Source organism: Melospiza melodia, chromosome Z (genome assembly GCF_035770615.1).
Source record: "Melospiza melodia melodia isolate bMelMel2 chromosome Z, bMelMel2.pri, whole genome shotgun sequence".
NCBI lineage: Eukaryota > Metazoa > Chordata > Aves > Passeriformes > Passerellidae > Melospiza > Melospiza melodia.
In genome coordinates, this window is record NC_086226.1 from 16,542,789 (window position 1) to 16,558,286 (window position 15,498).

The 15,498-nt window shown below is 37.1% G+C and overlaps 1 protein-coding gene across 1 annotated transcript in view; it reads left to right on the top strand.

Moving 5' to 3' along the window:
* RORB (RAR related orphan receptor B) overlaps positions 1–15,082 on the top strand; it is a 143,731-nt gene extending 128,649 nt beyond the window's left edge. The window contains exons 8-10 of the mRNA XM_063179984.1: positions 643–753; positions 4,762–4,874; positions 5,361–15,082. Coding sequence (XP_063036054.1) covers positions 643–753; positions 4,762–4,874; positions 5,361–5,516 — 380 coding nt within the window. The 3' untranslated portion in view covers positions 5,517–15,082. The remainder of the gene's footprint in view (positions 1–642; positions 754–4,761; positions 4,875–5,360) is intronic.
* The last annotated feature ends 416 nt before the right edge of the window (positions 15,083–15,498 follow it).

Sequence of the window (15,498 nt, forward strand, 5' to 3'; positions counted from 1 at the left end):
TCATGTACTGAAAAAATTACTTGGTTTCTCAACATGATATTTAGTGCTACCTGAAATGTTAATAGTGAAATGTTTGTGTTTTGTCCATCCATCAGACTGATACTATCAGAAATTGATACAGGACCAAATTCAAAGAGAAATACTGCCTTAAAATGTCTATATTTATCATATTTTTTTTTCTTAGTGTGTATCATAAAGATACTACTTTACAAGTTTAAAACATTTATGAATGTTTATTGGTTGATTTATTTGTATCTTTATGATGCTTTTGCAAATTTTCATAAACATTTGTACTGTTAATTAGTGAAATTATCTATGAATGTTATTTAGGGCTGGTCTTTCCTCCTCTTTAGGTTTAATAACTGTTTAGAAATACCAATTCATTCCTCAGAGCAAGGAAAAAGAGTACTCTCTTCTAAGATGTCTGTGCAATTTTTGTACTTGATCCTAATTCTTGGGGTTTTTTTTGCTTCAATGTACATTTTAGTGCCATTTTCAGGTTTGGTGGAATTTCAGTAGTTAATAAAAAGCACTTGCTTTAGCAGTACAGAAATTCAAGAACAACTTTTTCTGAAACCAAAACAATCCCTGCAGATTAAAGAGCTGATTTCTAGCATTTGTTTTGTTCTCTTTGGTCTGCAGGTTCTGATGATCTGGTAAATGAAGCATTTGACTTTGCAAAGAATTTATGTTCCTTACAGCTGACTGAGGAGGAGATTGCCTTGTTTTCATCTGCTGTTCTGATATCACCAGGTAATATTTCATTCCAAACACTGATTTTTTATTTTTTTTTTGCTCTTTATCCACCTCTATTTCTACATACTTAAATAGCTGTTTAAGCTGCATCAAATAATGTTAAGTAATGTATAAAGCAGTGGAAGAATGCCTGAATTACCCAAATATACCATCAGGAATTACATACACTTGAGGTAGATCCTAAGTGTAACAAACATGGAGCAGGATTGTGCAGACAAGAAATGCAGGCTGGCCTTCCTCCAGGCCATGTGAAAAGAAGCATCTTACTCAAGAGGTGCATATTTCTCTTAGCTTTTTCAGGGAGCAAAAAATCACCACCCTGAGTAGGTTATATAGTCCATAACTATGATGAGCTTTTTTCTTGGGAATGAGAATGCAAAAATTGGTGATCACTCCTGTCTGAACTTAGTTCCAGGTGAGAGGTAGTGATTAGAAGTGCAACATGCTCTTTTTCATGTATTCATGTATCATAACTCTACATAGGCAAGCATGGATTTAAGGGAGTGACGGCTGGCTGAACACAGAGGAAGTCTGTTTTGTGATTTAAGTTGGCTCAGAAGGTGGATCTAGTATACAAGCTCACAGTCTAGTGTGGGATTTTTAAATATGCCTCAGGCAATATAGATACACATTTTAATCTAAGGCTAACCTCTTAAAATGCCTTACAAAAAAAACCACACCATGATATTTCAAACATTTTCTGCTGAAGACTTCTTCTAGGTCACCTTGCGCTTTTGCACATCTGTGTTTGGGGTTATGTTAGTCAGAATTAGACTATCACAGATGGTGTCAACACATTCATTTCATCGTTAACAACACCTACTGAAAGGACTATACTCCTTTTCCTTTCACTTGGAGCAGTTCTTGACACTGTCTGCTCAGAAGTGAAGTAGTTGAACCAGTGACTCTTCATGGGGTTACACCAAAATATTGTACCTACAACCCTCCAAACATTGATGATTGCCACCTCAAAGGTGTCCCAGCTGTGTGCAGGCATGAGAGCTGCCTCTGCACCCAGATGTCCTGACTTTGGATCAGCAATGTCCCAATGGGTCTCTGCCCAACCTTCCTCTCTGTCTGAAAAGATCAAAGATGGGTGGGTGGCAGAGGGTGCTAGCTGCTGGAATCAAAATTCTGATTAATTTCTGCAGTTCTGCATACATCCCTTTAGTTTGCAAGCCAGAGAATACATGCAACGTCTCCCATTGTTTTAGCCAAAAAAAAAAAAAAAAAAAAATTAAAAGGATCAAAAGAGTTTGGTGCATGCAGACTGTAGTGTGTGAGCATGTGTAACTAGTCTTAAGACACAGCAAGTAGGAAATTATGGGCTGCAGGATAAAGTGCATGGGTGAAAGCAATCTTCCTTCCATAAAAAACCTGTAAACCTCGATTGACTAAAAAACTCCCCTTTCAGCTAGGCTGCTACATTTGAGGTGGGAAGACAGAGAAAATAGTCCAGAATGAACGGATACTGAAATATGCCATTTATTTTCTTACAAAAACAATAATAGTAAACAATAGAGAAAGAAATATTTTCTTCCACACTTGAAGGTCCGGTTCCTTCACAATAAAGAATTTCATCATGGGAACAAATTAAAAAATTCAAAAATAAAGCACTGCTTCACAGAAGTCCCTGTACCAGTCCTTTCATCAACTAATACAAGCGTACAAAGATTCCATATAGGAAGTACTCGTATTCAGGTTTCTTTTCTGCAGAAGTCGCCACCTGAAAGGTGATTCTTGCAGCCTTCATCTCAGTGTTTAGGCCCCTTACAGAAACCAGAGCAGTCCCCTGGGAGTAAGGGCACCTGAGAGGGGCGTCCATGAGTAACATCCATCAGTAGTCTTGCAAAGGTTGCAAAGGCCGGTGTCTCATCCATCTAATTCAGAGCAGAAATCCAGATTTTCCATTTCATGATGAACATGACCACACTGCTTGAAGGTGATTCTCTAGATTGACTTGTGATTTCAAAAGCTGAAATGTTGTACAAATCCAGTAAAGGCTGCAGAGGCATCTCCACCTTCAAACATACAAAAGAGGCACGTGGTAAGACAGGAACATGGCTGCTCCCTTGTGCCAGTCCGTCTCCTGAGACTTTGACTTGGCATTTTCCTTCTTCCCACCTTCCTTTTGGCAAAAGCAGATCTTGTCTGTTTCTGAGTTGTCTCTCATCTTCTTTCCTACACTGTTCTCTAACCTAGTGGACAGCATACTTTTTGAAGATGGAGAAGTTCAAAACCCAAGAGGAAAAGTACACTATTGAATCACTGCTTCTTGTGTCCTTTAAAGGTGGTCACTGATCTATTGATTTTTCTTGCATTTCTGTGAATATAGCTAGTTACCTCTGAAATTCCAGCCAAATTTACAGATGGTGTTCAGGTGGTAGAAACCACATTTTGGGAGACAAAGTTAGCATCTGTTAAAAATTTTTACCTGGCTCTTGTAATGAGTTTAAGAACTCTTGTGTAAAATACAGCATGCTTCATGACAGGTGAGTGATGAATCTGTCCTTTAACAACCTCAGTCTATTTTTAACCTTATTCTTGTGAAGAAAGGTAGACCTTTAGGGACTGGTCTGTATGTTTCTAGCTCCAGTCTGCCACAATAGGCATTAATTTAACACTATTTAAAGACCAGGTTTTGCAGTAGCATAAAGTTTAGCACCTAACTTCTGAAGTCTAAACATAGCTTATTGTGTAGAAAGTGCATGTGTTCTCAGCTAATTCTATTTCCATGGCCACTGATGGCACAGGATCCCTTGGCTTACCTTCAGGGAACACAGTTCTCTAACGTTTACAAAATACTGTTTTCTTTTCCTGATCGTCTCTTAAGTAGCTGAGGTTTGGTTTTCTCCCTTTTTGAAGTACTTGGCAACCAACTCTTTTCATGCACCTCTCCCCAGAGACAGTCAGACAAATGGCAGAGTTGTGCTATTCCTGTGATAAAATGTCACTCGGTTCCAGCCTGTGTGGCATGTGTGTTCATTGAAGTGGTTAAATTAATTCATTTTTGTGACTTATTTTAATGATGGGGAATGGATGAAAGAAAAGTGAAAGGCGTTTTTCCTGAATTGTTCAATTTGTACATGAAGATTCATGCCTCTGGTAAAAGTTTTCCTATTTCCCCTATGAAAGCTAAAATCTATACCCATGAATTGGTCTGGAGTGAGGGAGAAAAAAGTAGTTTGCAGTGTGGGAAAACAGAAGGTTCAGTGGTGCACCAAGCACACTGCATTAATGGGTTTGGGTTGTCTTGGGGTCTGCTACTTTCCTCTCTTTGTGCTTTCTCCAGAACCTATGACTTGTGAAAATACAGACTGTAAGGACAACCTCCTGCAAGTGGGATTTGAGTCCAGTAGCAGCCATATAGGTTTTAAAACAACTGTGTAGCTGTTATTCTTCCAGATTATCTTGCATTTTGTGTTGTTTAAGAGAACATTTTAAAAAAATGAGAAACTTGCATTTTGCAATTCTTTTGAATTATTGAAAAAATTGTCATTAAGAAAGCCTTTTATTTTTATTTAGAATATATTTTTCTCAAAATATTAGCCTAGTAAATAAAGAGATATAATAATGTTTGAATAATTATCTTATTTTCAAAGAATTGTTTTGATCAGCAAGTTTATTATTTATTTATTAAAACACTGAAATAACGTGACATGTTTATCACCTAGCCAGTATGAAATTAGAACACTGATTGTACCAACAGAGAATAACAAAATGTTGAGCCATGTTTCATTTCTATTCCCATCTTGATGCCTAGCATCCTGTTTTAAACAAATAGATGCAGAGCCAACACTGTGTTCCTGTAGGTTTTGTATGTGTTAATTAAGTGCTCAGGTGATCCTTTAATGGGTTAAGACACTTTGCCTCTGAAACCATGATGCAGTCCTTCCCTGTGAGATTTATGATTCCTGTGGGTACTTGCCAGCACAGTACCCTGTATGCACCATGAGCATGCCCCACAACTGTGCATTCTTTAACTTTTATTTTCCTTTTTCTCAGATCGAGCCTGGTTAATAGAGCCAAGGAAGGTCCAGAAGCTTCAGGAAAAGATTTACTTTGCACTTCAACATGTTATTCAGAAGAACCACCTCGATGAGGAGACATTGACAAAGGTAAGTTCTTTAAACAGAACACCAAGCAGTCCTCAAGCATGACTCTTCTCTTTCTGCAGCCAGTTCTGTGTGTATTGCCACATTAATGTAAGCTAAAAGAAATGCACTCTGTTCTTGCCATGTGTAGAGGCTTGTCTGACTCGTGTCCCTGTTGCCTCTTACTCCATTTTTTGTTCAATATACCAATAATTTTAATTCATACCCTATAAAGAATGTGACTGCCTTAAAAATGTGCTCGTTGAGACTATTCCTTGTCAGATGCATTTTTGGCCCTTGGCTAAAACTTTGGGGGCAGCTGTTTCTAGGCTCTCACAGTAATAACAATGTCTAGTCCTGTGGGCGGGTTTTGATGGAGCTTGAAGTATCGCTTTCAGTTACTCAGCAAGAAGCTAACATAGTTCATTTTGGAAAGTGTAATTTATACAAAATATGCTTCTACCTTCTTCCTTTTCTTTTTTTTTTTTTTTTTGCTTCAATGTCTTACAGTTAATAGCCAAGATACCAACAATTACTGCACTTTGCAACTTGCACGGAGAGAAACTGCAGGTATTTAAGCAATCTCATCCAGACATAGTGAACACACTGTTTCCTCCATTATACAAGGAGCTTTTCAATCCAGACTCAACCACTGGCTGCAAGTGAAGGGGATAATAGAATTTTCACTTAGTCATGGAATGCATCACTAGTAAGACAAAGAGAAATGTTTTCATGAAGAAATTATTAAAAATGTCACTACTGCAACACTAGGAATGTCCTGCACTTAATAGAATTATTTTTCACCGCTACAGTTTGAAGAATGTAAATATGCAACTCTGAGTGGGGATGTCTTTTTTCTCTTTTGTTTACTTTTCGTGTTGGTTTTTTTTTTTAATTTTTGAACTGACAATGAATATACAAATGTAGGACACTGGGTGTTACCTTTTTTTTTAATTTACTTTTATTGGGGGATGTTTTGGGAGACAACTGTTCCTAGAATTTTATTGTAGATATACATGATAATAGAGCAGTACTTTGCAGTATTACTCTTGCTGTTTATTGTTAAAATATAATTTAAGAAAATTCCACTTATTAGACTGCCTAGTTCTATGTTTTTAGATAGTTTAATGCATGTGGAAATCTGTAGCTGTCTTGGAAGTTATGTGCATATATGGAAGACACACACACTCACATATATATACATATATATGTGTATGTATGTACATACGTGTGTATGCATTATATGCATACATGCTGTAACTTAAAATCACATGCCTACATTTAAAGGATGCTCAACCCAGCTCTCATGTATTTCCCATTCTCCAAGTAATGTATTAGATTTACTTTGGGCAATCAAGATTTGCTTTGCCAGAGTTAAATTGTCAGCTGCCAATCTGTAATGACAGGATTACTTCTGAGATGTGTGTAATGTAGTGCATGCGTGCTGTGTGTAAATCAAACATCAGGAATGTATCAATGGTGCAAAAGCCTTGTCTGGATGGGTTTACTGAAAGGAGGAATAGGATTGGGGTTTTTTTCATTTTCTCACTGTTACAGGAGGATAACATACATAAAAGTGAACGTAGTAGGACCTGATCTCAGTAAAGTATCTGAAACATGGAGTAAAAATTTAGACAATCCCATATGTACATTTTTGTGATTTCACCCAGGATTTTGTTTTATATATACTGGTTTGAAAAGTAGTTTCAAGTCTTGGTTTGTTTTTTGCTGAACTCATTAGAAAGATAGGTAGTAAGCTCAGTGAAAACCATGGAAAGCCTAAAATGTATCTCTGAAGGAAAGGAGGGAAGGAGGAAGAAAGTCAAAAGTGAGTGAAGTCCATGGTTACTACAAACAACAGTGTAATTGTCACTGTTTCTGACAGTCATCATCTAGATGGGACTGATGGTTTCCATTACACTCATACATCTGTGTATGTTTTAAACACGTGCATATATGTATGTATATATCTGTATGTATATAACTGTATATATATATGCATATATAGGATTTATTTTAAATGCATTTCAGGAGTGGAGCAAAGGGCTGGAGCTTTCTTATTGTCTGTCTCTGAACTGACTGTACATGCATTTGCTTGCAAAACCAAAGGCAAACACAGAGGGGAGTGGAAGGCAGCCATGGAATTAATCTTCTGGATTAATTAAGTTTAATCAGCAGTCATTATTAATGTATCTGCATTCTGCCAGTAGTACAAAACACAGATGGTTTAGCTTTGAAAGAGGGATTCGGTTTCTGCTACATCTCCCTTTACCACCACTTTTACCCATTGTGAACTTTTTCAGAGCAGTCTCCTCTGGGATACCAGCAAAGGGCATAGAGCAGAAATAAGAAGCAGCAGGCAGTAGAGAGGAAAGGAAGTGAAGGCAGGATCACAAGCAGATGTTCTTTATTTCAAACCATGCAGAAGCCAGTGCAAGGCAAGGGGAAGCACCCAGGACCTGCCTGTTTGCCAGGCTCATGGAGGGGCAGTGTCACAGGGAGCCCACAGGGACACAGGTGGCCCCTGAGGTGGGTGAAGAAAATCGGCTCTGTTGTAGTGATAATGCCTCAGGCAGCTCTGGTCTCAGGCTTCTCTCTTCTGCATGAGCAGATAATTCACAGGCTATTTCAAGTACTTTGAGAGCTCTCCCTTGCCTTCCATTGCAAGTTTGCATATGCATTTTGTGGCAGAATCAAGTCTTGAGAATATCACAATTTATTTGTTCTGTTTTAACAGTGCCAGAACAGGTACAAGAGTAGTTACAAACTCTCAGCTAATAAATGTTTCTGTGCAGGTCCATTACAACTTAGAAAAAAAAATCTGTCCAGCAAATTTAGTTGTGAGAACTTTGTTGCAAATATGACATACTCTTCAAAATTTCTTAATGATATATAGAACAGCAGTTACTAAAGTTACCGTTTTTACTCCAAATTCAGAACACATTTCTCTAGTGAGTACCTTGAAATGTCTTAGATTAAAATAATAAAGCATTTCTCTTGATGCTTCTTTATACCACTCTAACAGTAAGACTGACATTCCTTTACAAGGTGATTTACCTGTTTGCAGCCCTTTTTATAGGGCAAATCCAAGAAAAGGATCCCAAATTTCAAGTATGTGTATATGAAAACTTAATGTCTACATGTTATTTGTGTAGATTTATTGGGAGAAACATGGAGTCATACTGAACTCTAGAAGTGCTCAGTTTTAATTGCAGGGGATTCATGTTTTTCTTGATTTCCCACCACAAGAACACACACATAGTGTTTGACATATTTTATAAATTCATTTACAGTATATCAAAAGTATATATTTAGCCAACCCATAGAAATATAGAATAAGCGATAAATACTACTGTTCGTAGTGCTGCTTAATAAAGAGGTTTGTCATGTTTATAAATAGTCCTTCACAATTGTGTGTTACATCTTGAAAATGTTGTTTTCTTCTCTAATAAGCTAATTGCTCCTTGGGATTTTTGAATTACTACTCAGGCAAGATAACTAAATGGAGGTCACCAGCGAAAATGACACTAATCATTATCTGCAGGGCCTTTAATCTTTAAAACACTATTCTTATATCACTGCAATGGCATGACCTTTCCAATCAGTAATGATTATGATCACATTTTAAAGATGTGGAAATGAAAGAAAAAACGTTAAGTAGCTTGTGAGAGACCACAAAGGTAGAAATATCCAGTTTAGAAATAAAAGTGAATTCTTGGCTTTTGTCCTAAAACTTCTAATACTCTGCCATACATGATCTTCATTGTCATTGATAGGCAATAACATCTACCGAGATTTTCAATTATTGCCAAACAAATTTATGTTACTATTAGTACAGGATTTGAGCAAATAGTGTTGTGGCTTACTTGGAAAATGAGAATTCATTTTCAAACACTATTTATTTATGGAACTGTGCTGTGGTAACTGCAATTAGATTTTATTTAATTTTCTGTCACTTGGGCTTGGCCGCATAGGTATAGTACCTCTTTTGCCCTTCTTTGACTGAGTGTGGAACAACACATAATGATCACATGCCACAGGCTGGATTTTTGTGATTGGTTTTGCTGACACAGTCACTTACACTCAAAATTTCAAATTCTTGATATTGGGCTTCACATATTCAAGTTGTCCATAGACTTTTAAGGACAAAATAGCATGAATTTTAGTAAATAACTTAATAATTCATAATATTAGTTCTTCATTTTAGTTTTTTTGGCTTTCAGTAGTCTACGGTAAAACCTGAAACTTTTCAAATAAGTGTCTAAAACTAAAATTCATAACATCTTCTTTCTATAATAACTAGATATATTTGTTGATTTTTTTAGTGACAAACTTTTCAAATGAGACACGTTTTTTAATGATTGATTAACCTGGGACCTGTAACAAAAGGTTATTTGAAATCATATTTAAAGCATATATTTAAAGCATGTATTGAATCTACTACTACTAGCATTGCTCTCCAGTAATTCAGTCATATTATTCTAAATTACCTTTGGCATTGAGGAAGCAGATGTACAGTGTTCATTATACTACCACAAGGAATTCATTTTGCTGTAAGTATCTCTCTTGCCTACAACAATTAGTTGTAAGATTCATATTTCCTTCTAATGGAAATTGCTAGAAAGGAAACATGGTATTAGAAGGCACCTCAGTTGAGAAAACCTGTTTCTGAAAGCAAAGTACAGTTTTTGATTGGCTTGTGAATGAACAGCATGAATGAATTGATTCTGCAAGTTTTCAGACCCTTAACTCTAACTAAAGTCAACAAAAATTGAGGCATTTCAGAGGTCCCACTTGAGCTCTATTGAGCAGAAGGCAGATGTTGCTCTCCTAAATGCTTTGACTTCAAGCTCCTGTTGTTATTTCAGCTCAGTTTCACAGGGCGTGTATGGTCCTGTTGCACCTTGGGCACCAGTGCCAGGTTATGGTGCTGAGGTGGAGCAGTTGCCAGAGCTGCCCATGAAGATGAGCTTTGTTACGTGGTTTTCTTTGTTCAGTTTCACCGTGGCAGCTGGTGTAGGGGTGTGTTTCCCTTTGGGACAGTTTGCAGGGTTTCTGGTGTAACAACTTCTACACAAAGAGGATGCAAAGTGCTCCTCTGTGATAGCCTCCTGGCCTCCCTGTGCCGGGCTGTACAAGCTTCTCTAAGACTGCAGTAGTCCCACAAACTGGTAAGGCAGTTTAGCTAGAGATGTGCAGCTGATAGCCTCTTTCCCTGTTGACTTTTTGACCCCTCTGAAGCTGTGTTTCAAATGTCATTTGAAAGGCTCCCCCAATCCTCCTCCTCCCTTCTGACTCTGCATTGATTGTGCTGTTTCCAGAAGAGCTAAGGTCCAGCCTGAAAGGTCGTTCCTATTTTCAGTCATTGTCTTTTGGACATCCCAGGAATATAGCTCATAAGATCAAACTGAAACACAATTTTTTTTTTTTGTCCAATCCATTATGCCTAAGGATGTGTGAAATGGAACCCTGAGACAGAGCAGCTTGCTTTTCCCTGGCCAATAAAATACTAATGTATTTACACCTACCAGCCTGTCCCAGCACCTTCTGCCTCCACTCTAGAAACTAAATCCCATCTCCATTAGGAACAGTGTGCTGGAGGCCCTGTCCTTGTCTTTACTTTTTAAGTTTCATGCTTCGTAAATGACAATCACTGCTCGATGCAAACGTTGCACTCTATGCCACTCAGGGATGTTTCATTACTGAAAATAACTATAAATATAACAGTGATCATACGGAAGAGAATGTTAGAGGCTTTGAAGGATATGGGTTGAGCTGCTCAAGTGAACGTGACCCAGACAAGGCTTTCAAGCCAATGATTAGAAGTAACATTGGTATAAACTGAATTCACTGTCAGCATTTCCTCAGCTGGATCTGTCAGACTTTGCCTATTGTTTCACAGTCAGCAGAGTCTACTGACCCATCAGCTCCTGATGTTAAAGTCCTTTTGGGAATAAAGTGTAAGCAAGCTTTGTATGGATTACTGAATTTAGACAACTGACAAAGTTGCAAAGTACTCAGTTTATGTACCATTAATGCGAGCTCATATTCAGACTTGCTGCAGGTGTGTAAGAGGAAAGGTTAAGACATGGAATAAATATGTCAGCAATGATAAGAGCGCTGAGCTAGGACATGGAGAAGTGACTGTGAAGAACAAGTAGACATGAGCAAGTGGCTAACAGCTACCATTTTCTCTCAGGGATGCACAAAATCACAGCTAGCCCATGACTCTGTAGCAATACTTCTCCATGGTATGATTAGTTCCTTTCTCACATCAAGAAAACATTACCCCGTTTTATGCTAGTGAAAAGTACTCCCACCTCCTAGAGTTTTGAAATGTGCTTATCCCTAGCTTTACACCACAGGTTTTCTGTCATTACAAGAACACACACAGAAGGATAAATTGCAATGGATTACATTGCCAGTCATTAAGTTAATTCCATGTCTTCAACCAAGAGGTTTTCCTCAGCTCTGAATATGATCATTGCTCCTGTTATCACAATGAGTATGTGTGGCTTTTGACTCCTTCCATCCTTTGAACCCTCCCCACCTTGAAGACTGATGGACACTTCAGGAGTTAAGAGGCCAGCATCCCTATGCATCAGGATCATCACCATCATATTCTTTGCCAAGCATCCCATTGCAATTTTTTTTTTAATCCTTCATGTTGCTAGAAGCCATGCCCAAGTGACTGAAGTTCTTGTTAGCATGATAGCTTCCCATTAAAAGGTTCAGTCTTTTGGTCAGAGGATCTGGCCTCTCTTTCCTTTTCCTTTCACCCCTAGCTCCTAGTGAACAAGGCTTGGAGTAGTAAATGACTCATCTCCATTCTTTCTCAAAGTTGGTCAGTACTTGCAACCTGCAAGGGAAGCTCCACCCAGGTGGTAGAAAGGAAGCTCCTTCCTCCTTTCCCTTCATGTTCTCCCTCAGCTGTGCTGTCCCTGCATGCATCGTCCCTGCACGTGTTGTCCCTGCACGACTGTGTGACAATGAGCCCAACACCCAGTAAGTTATCATCCCAGAAGCTGTTTGCCGCTCTGGAAGCCACTTTTGCATGCAGTCTGCAGACAAGAGCCATGGTGAAAAGAAGAGGACTAAAACTTCCACAGTGGTAGCTCACAGATCAGTAACTCTCCTAAAAAGGCAGGCTGAACATCCTCTGGGAAAGCAGAAGTATTTCCTGGGTGTTACTGCAGGCAGCGAGGATAATACTGCTCACAGTGAGTTCAGTGACATGATGTACTACATTTGCATAATTTCATCATCCTCACAGTTCAAGCACAGCACATAGGGAAAGTGAAAGAAAACAGCATTGGATATAGCAGCAATAAGTAAATTGTAATTGTTTCTTTGTAACTGTACTTGCAGAAATTGTTTGCTTTGCATGTGGTCTTCTGTACAATAACATAAAGAAAAAATTACACTAATGTAGATATCATGGTGATTTGCATATTTTTTTGATTTGTTGGATATAGCTGCTAATTTATGAATGAAGATACTGCTGTTGAGAAAATTTTTTCTGCTTCAAGAAAATGCTGAGGTCCTTGTTTATGACTATACATGGACGCCAGTAAAGTATGTTCAATATAAGACTCTGTCTGGAGAGAATTTTAAAAAATGGCTCCTAGTTTTCAATATTAGGAACACATTTGCCCCTTATTTGGGCAACAGGAATGCAACTGCATTGAAACACAAGCAGGAGTAGATGGTTAACCACCAAGAACAGGAAAGAACAGGAAAGAACAGGAAAGAACAGGAAAGAATAGGAAAGAACAGGCTTTACCTTGACAACTGCTTTGGATAAAACCAGCTTATTTGAAGGAAAAAAAAAAAAAAAAAAGCACTTATACTTGTCTTGATTAGACACGCAGCTTAATTAAGTCAAAGTAACTACATTAGGCTGTTGACTTTGGGGATTCAGATTCAGATGCACTACATTTGTGGTTTTTTTAACGTGTCACTTCAATGTCAGAATCAGGCAAAAAAGTTGTTTTGTTGTTAGTAAAAAAAGCTAATAATCATTTAACCCTACGGAGTGTGGACCACACATTCTCATGCAGTATATGGGGATTTATTCGTGCACTTATTTTTTAAAAAGCCACTGAGTAGCATAGCCAGTGAACTAGCCATGATAGTCTTTGCCTCTTGTGTGACTGCCATGTGACCTCTAGTACACGTTTGGAGCGGCTCTGTGATTGTACTTGTGGCAACAGATAAAGCACAACTGAACTCTAAGCTGTTATCAACACTCAGCTAAATCAAATACATTGGGTATTTTGAGATTTATGCTAATCGCTATAATTCCCATGTCAAATTAATTACTTCAGTTGTAATGAATGGACAATATAAAGAACATAGGAATCATAACAGCAACAAAATCCCTTATTTTACAGCTGCACTCTCTGCCTCATTTGATTAACACTAAAGAAGTTACTTAAAAACTAAACAAACAAAACAAGAAGAAAGAAACCTGAGTATGTATTGTAGAAATGTAGAAGACAAATAAAATATTTTTTCATATGTAATTACTTTTAATATATGCTTGTGGAAGGTCCAATACTATGTATGCTGTCTCTGTAATTTTTGCTGTAAATAACTCGGGACAGTGAATACACTGATTTTTTCTATGTCTCTGTTTAAACATAAGACTTTGTAATGTTGGATTTTTTTTAAAGAGGAAAAACATCAAAGAGCAAATTATGTACTTGCTTCCTGTAAGTGTAATGTACTCTTCAGTTTTTATGGAAACTGATTGTAATAGATAAAGCCTTTTGACCAGCCGTTGATATTTAGTGCATGCTTCTGTTCATAATTCGGAAAAAAGTGTTGGATTGTCAGAGAAATGTGATCCCAGGAAATCTGTACAGTGAGTACTATAATAATTCCTGCAGACTGCATTTGACTGATTTCAAGAAAAGCTGTTCAAGGAAATAATGCTTCCTTATAGCATATGGCTTTTATGAATCCTTCTGACATTACTTATATTAATAGAAACATTTCTCTCTTTCCAATGAGCAAAATATTTTTGTATGCCTTTAATTTCTTATTCAGATTTGAAGTCAGGTCACTCATTAGCTGTAATCTGAAGCCATAACTGATCTTCACCAAATGCACATTTTAAAGATCATAATGGAAAAAAGAAACTATGTCCAGTTTATCAACAGCTGTAATGTAATACAGGCAGGAGCATAAATAATTAACAAAGTACTTAGATGCTGTTCTGGCATCCAAATGTGACTTTAATGGCTAGTATTTTGTGATTACCAATTTATAAAAAAATAAAAACATAATTAAGATAGATATTTAGATTTAAATGAAGCTTTCTAATATTTTTGGAATATCCCTGAAAATGCTTTTAGGATTATGAGAAGAAATGATTTTTCATATACTTCCCACTTTCAAATATCTAATGTTTTTATCCTATTTCCAGTTCATTTTGTTAGAGTGAAATGAGATGTTAAGGATCCAGGATCCAAGCCCTGAGCTATTTGGTGCTTGGCTGTAGTTATATTGTTGTAAATCAATTTAATTTTAATTTTAGGCGTGTGTTGTTTTTTATTTGGTAAGCATGTTTACCACTGTTGGTAACACACAAGAGTTGCATTGCCTGTCAAGAAGTATGATAATAAACAATCTAATAAAATAATGAGTAACACTCAAAATTAATCACTCTCAAAAGACAAATAAAAGTTCCTTTCTAAAATCAAATGCCTCATAGAGTCAACAGTGATTTTTTTTTTATTTTTTTTTAATAATCTTAATTGTGTAATAACTGTCATGTATCCTAACTGGCTTGTAGATGCAAAAAGTAGAACTGCAAATGAATCATGATGTACTGGGTAAAAATCTGGCTCCATTGAAACCAGCAACAAACACTTCACTGGTTTCAACAGTGCCAGGAGTTCATCCAGCATTTTTACATCTGCAATTCTCTTCCAATCTTGCTCCCTTGTTTAATATAATTGACCTAATTTATGTGTATGTGAGTAAAAAGACAGCCTGATTCATTTAGAAAGTGACCATTGAGGGTTTTTTTATCATGAATCTTGTAGGACCAGCATCCATGTCAAATGAAAAGGTTCTATATTACTTTAGAATGTAATAGATCTTTGTCTTATTTTATGACCTGTAAATTATTAGTTAAACACTGTTAGCATTTCATAATAATGCACACATGATTTTTGAATGTTTTCTGTAAATGACAATCAGTGTTGATGAAGTTCCTTTCTTTAATGCAAAATTAAAAAAAAAAAAAAAAAGAAAGAAAATAAATTCTGTTGTAGGTTTTGGTTTGGGCTTTTTTTTTTCCTGTCCCTTCAAATTACCTATATCTATCAGGAAAAGGTACAGTGCATGCATTTTCAACAGAGAAAATAGTCCTTAACATCATGTGTCCATACCCACAGCAGGGGAGCTTTAACGAGACCAAGATCTCCTTCCAGCCATTACCATTCTAAGGTTCTGTGACCAGGTGCCTGTACTTTCAGGGGTTTTCCTCACCAATGGTAGGTGGTATGGTATGTGGCATATTGAGACATCAACTGATGGTAAAGAGTCTTTGTTTTGCATTTTAAGTAACAGCTGTGACTTTTGAATATGGAAATTGCTGTACTTACTCATTTATTTCTCTGTTTTTTGGGGGGAAAGC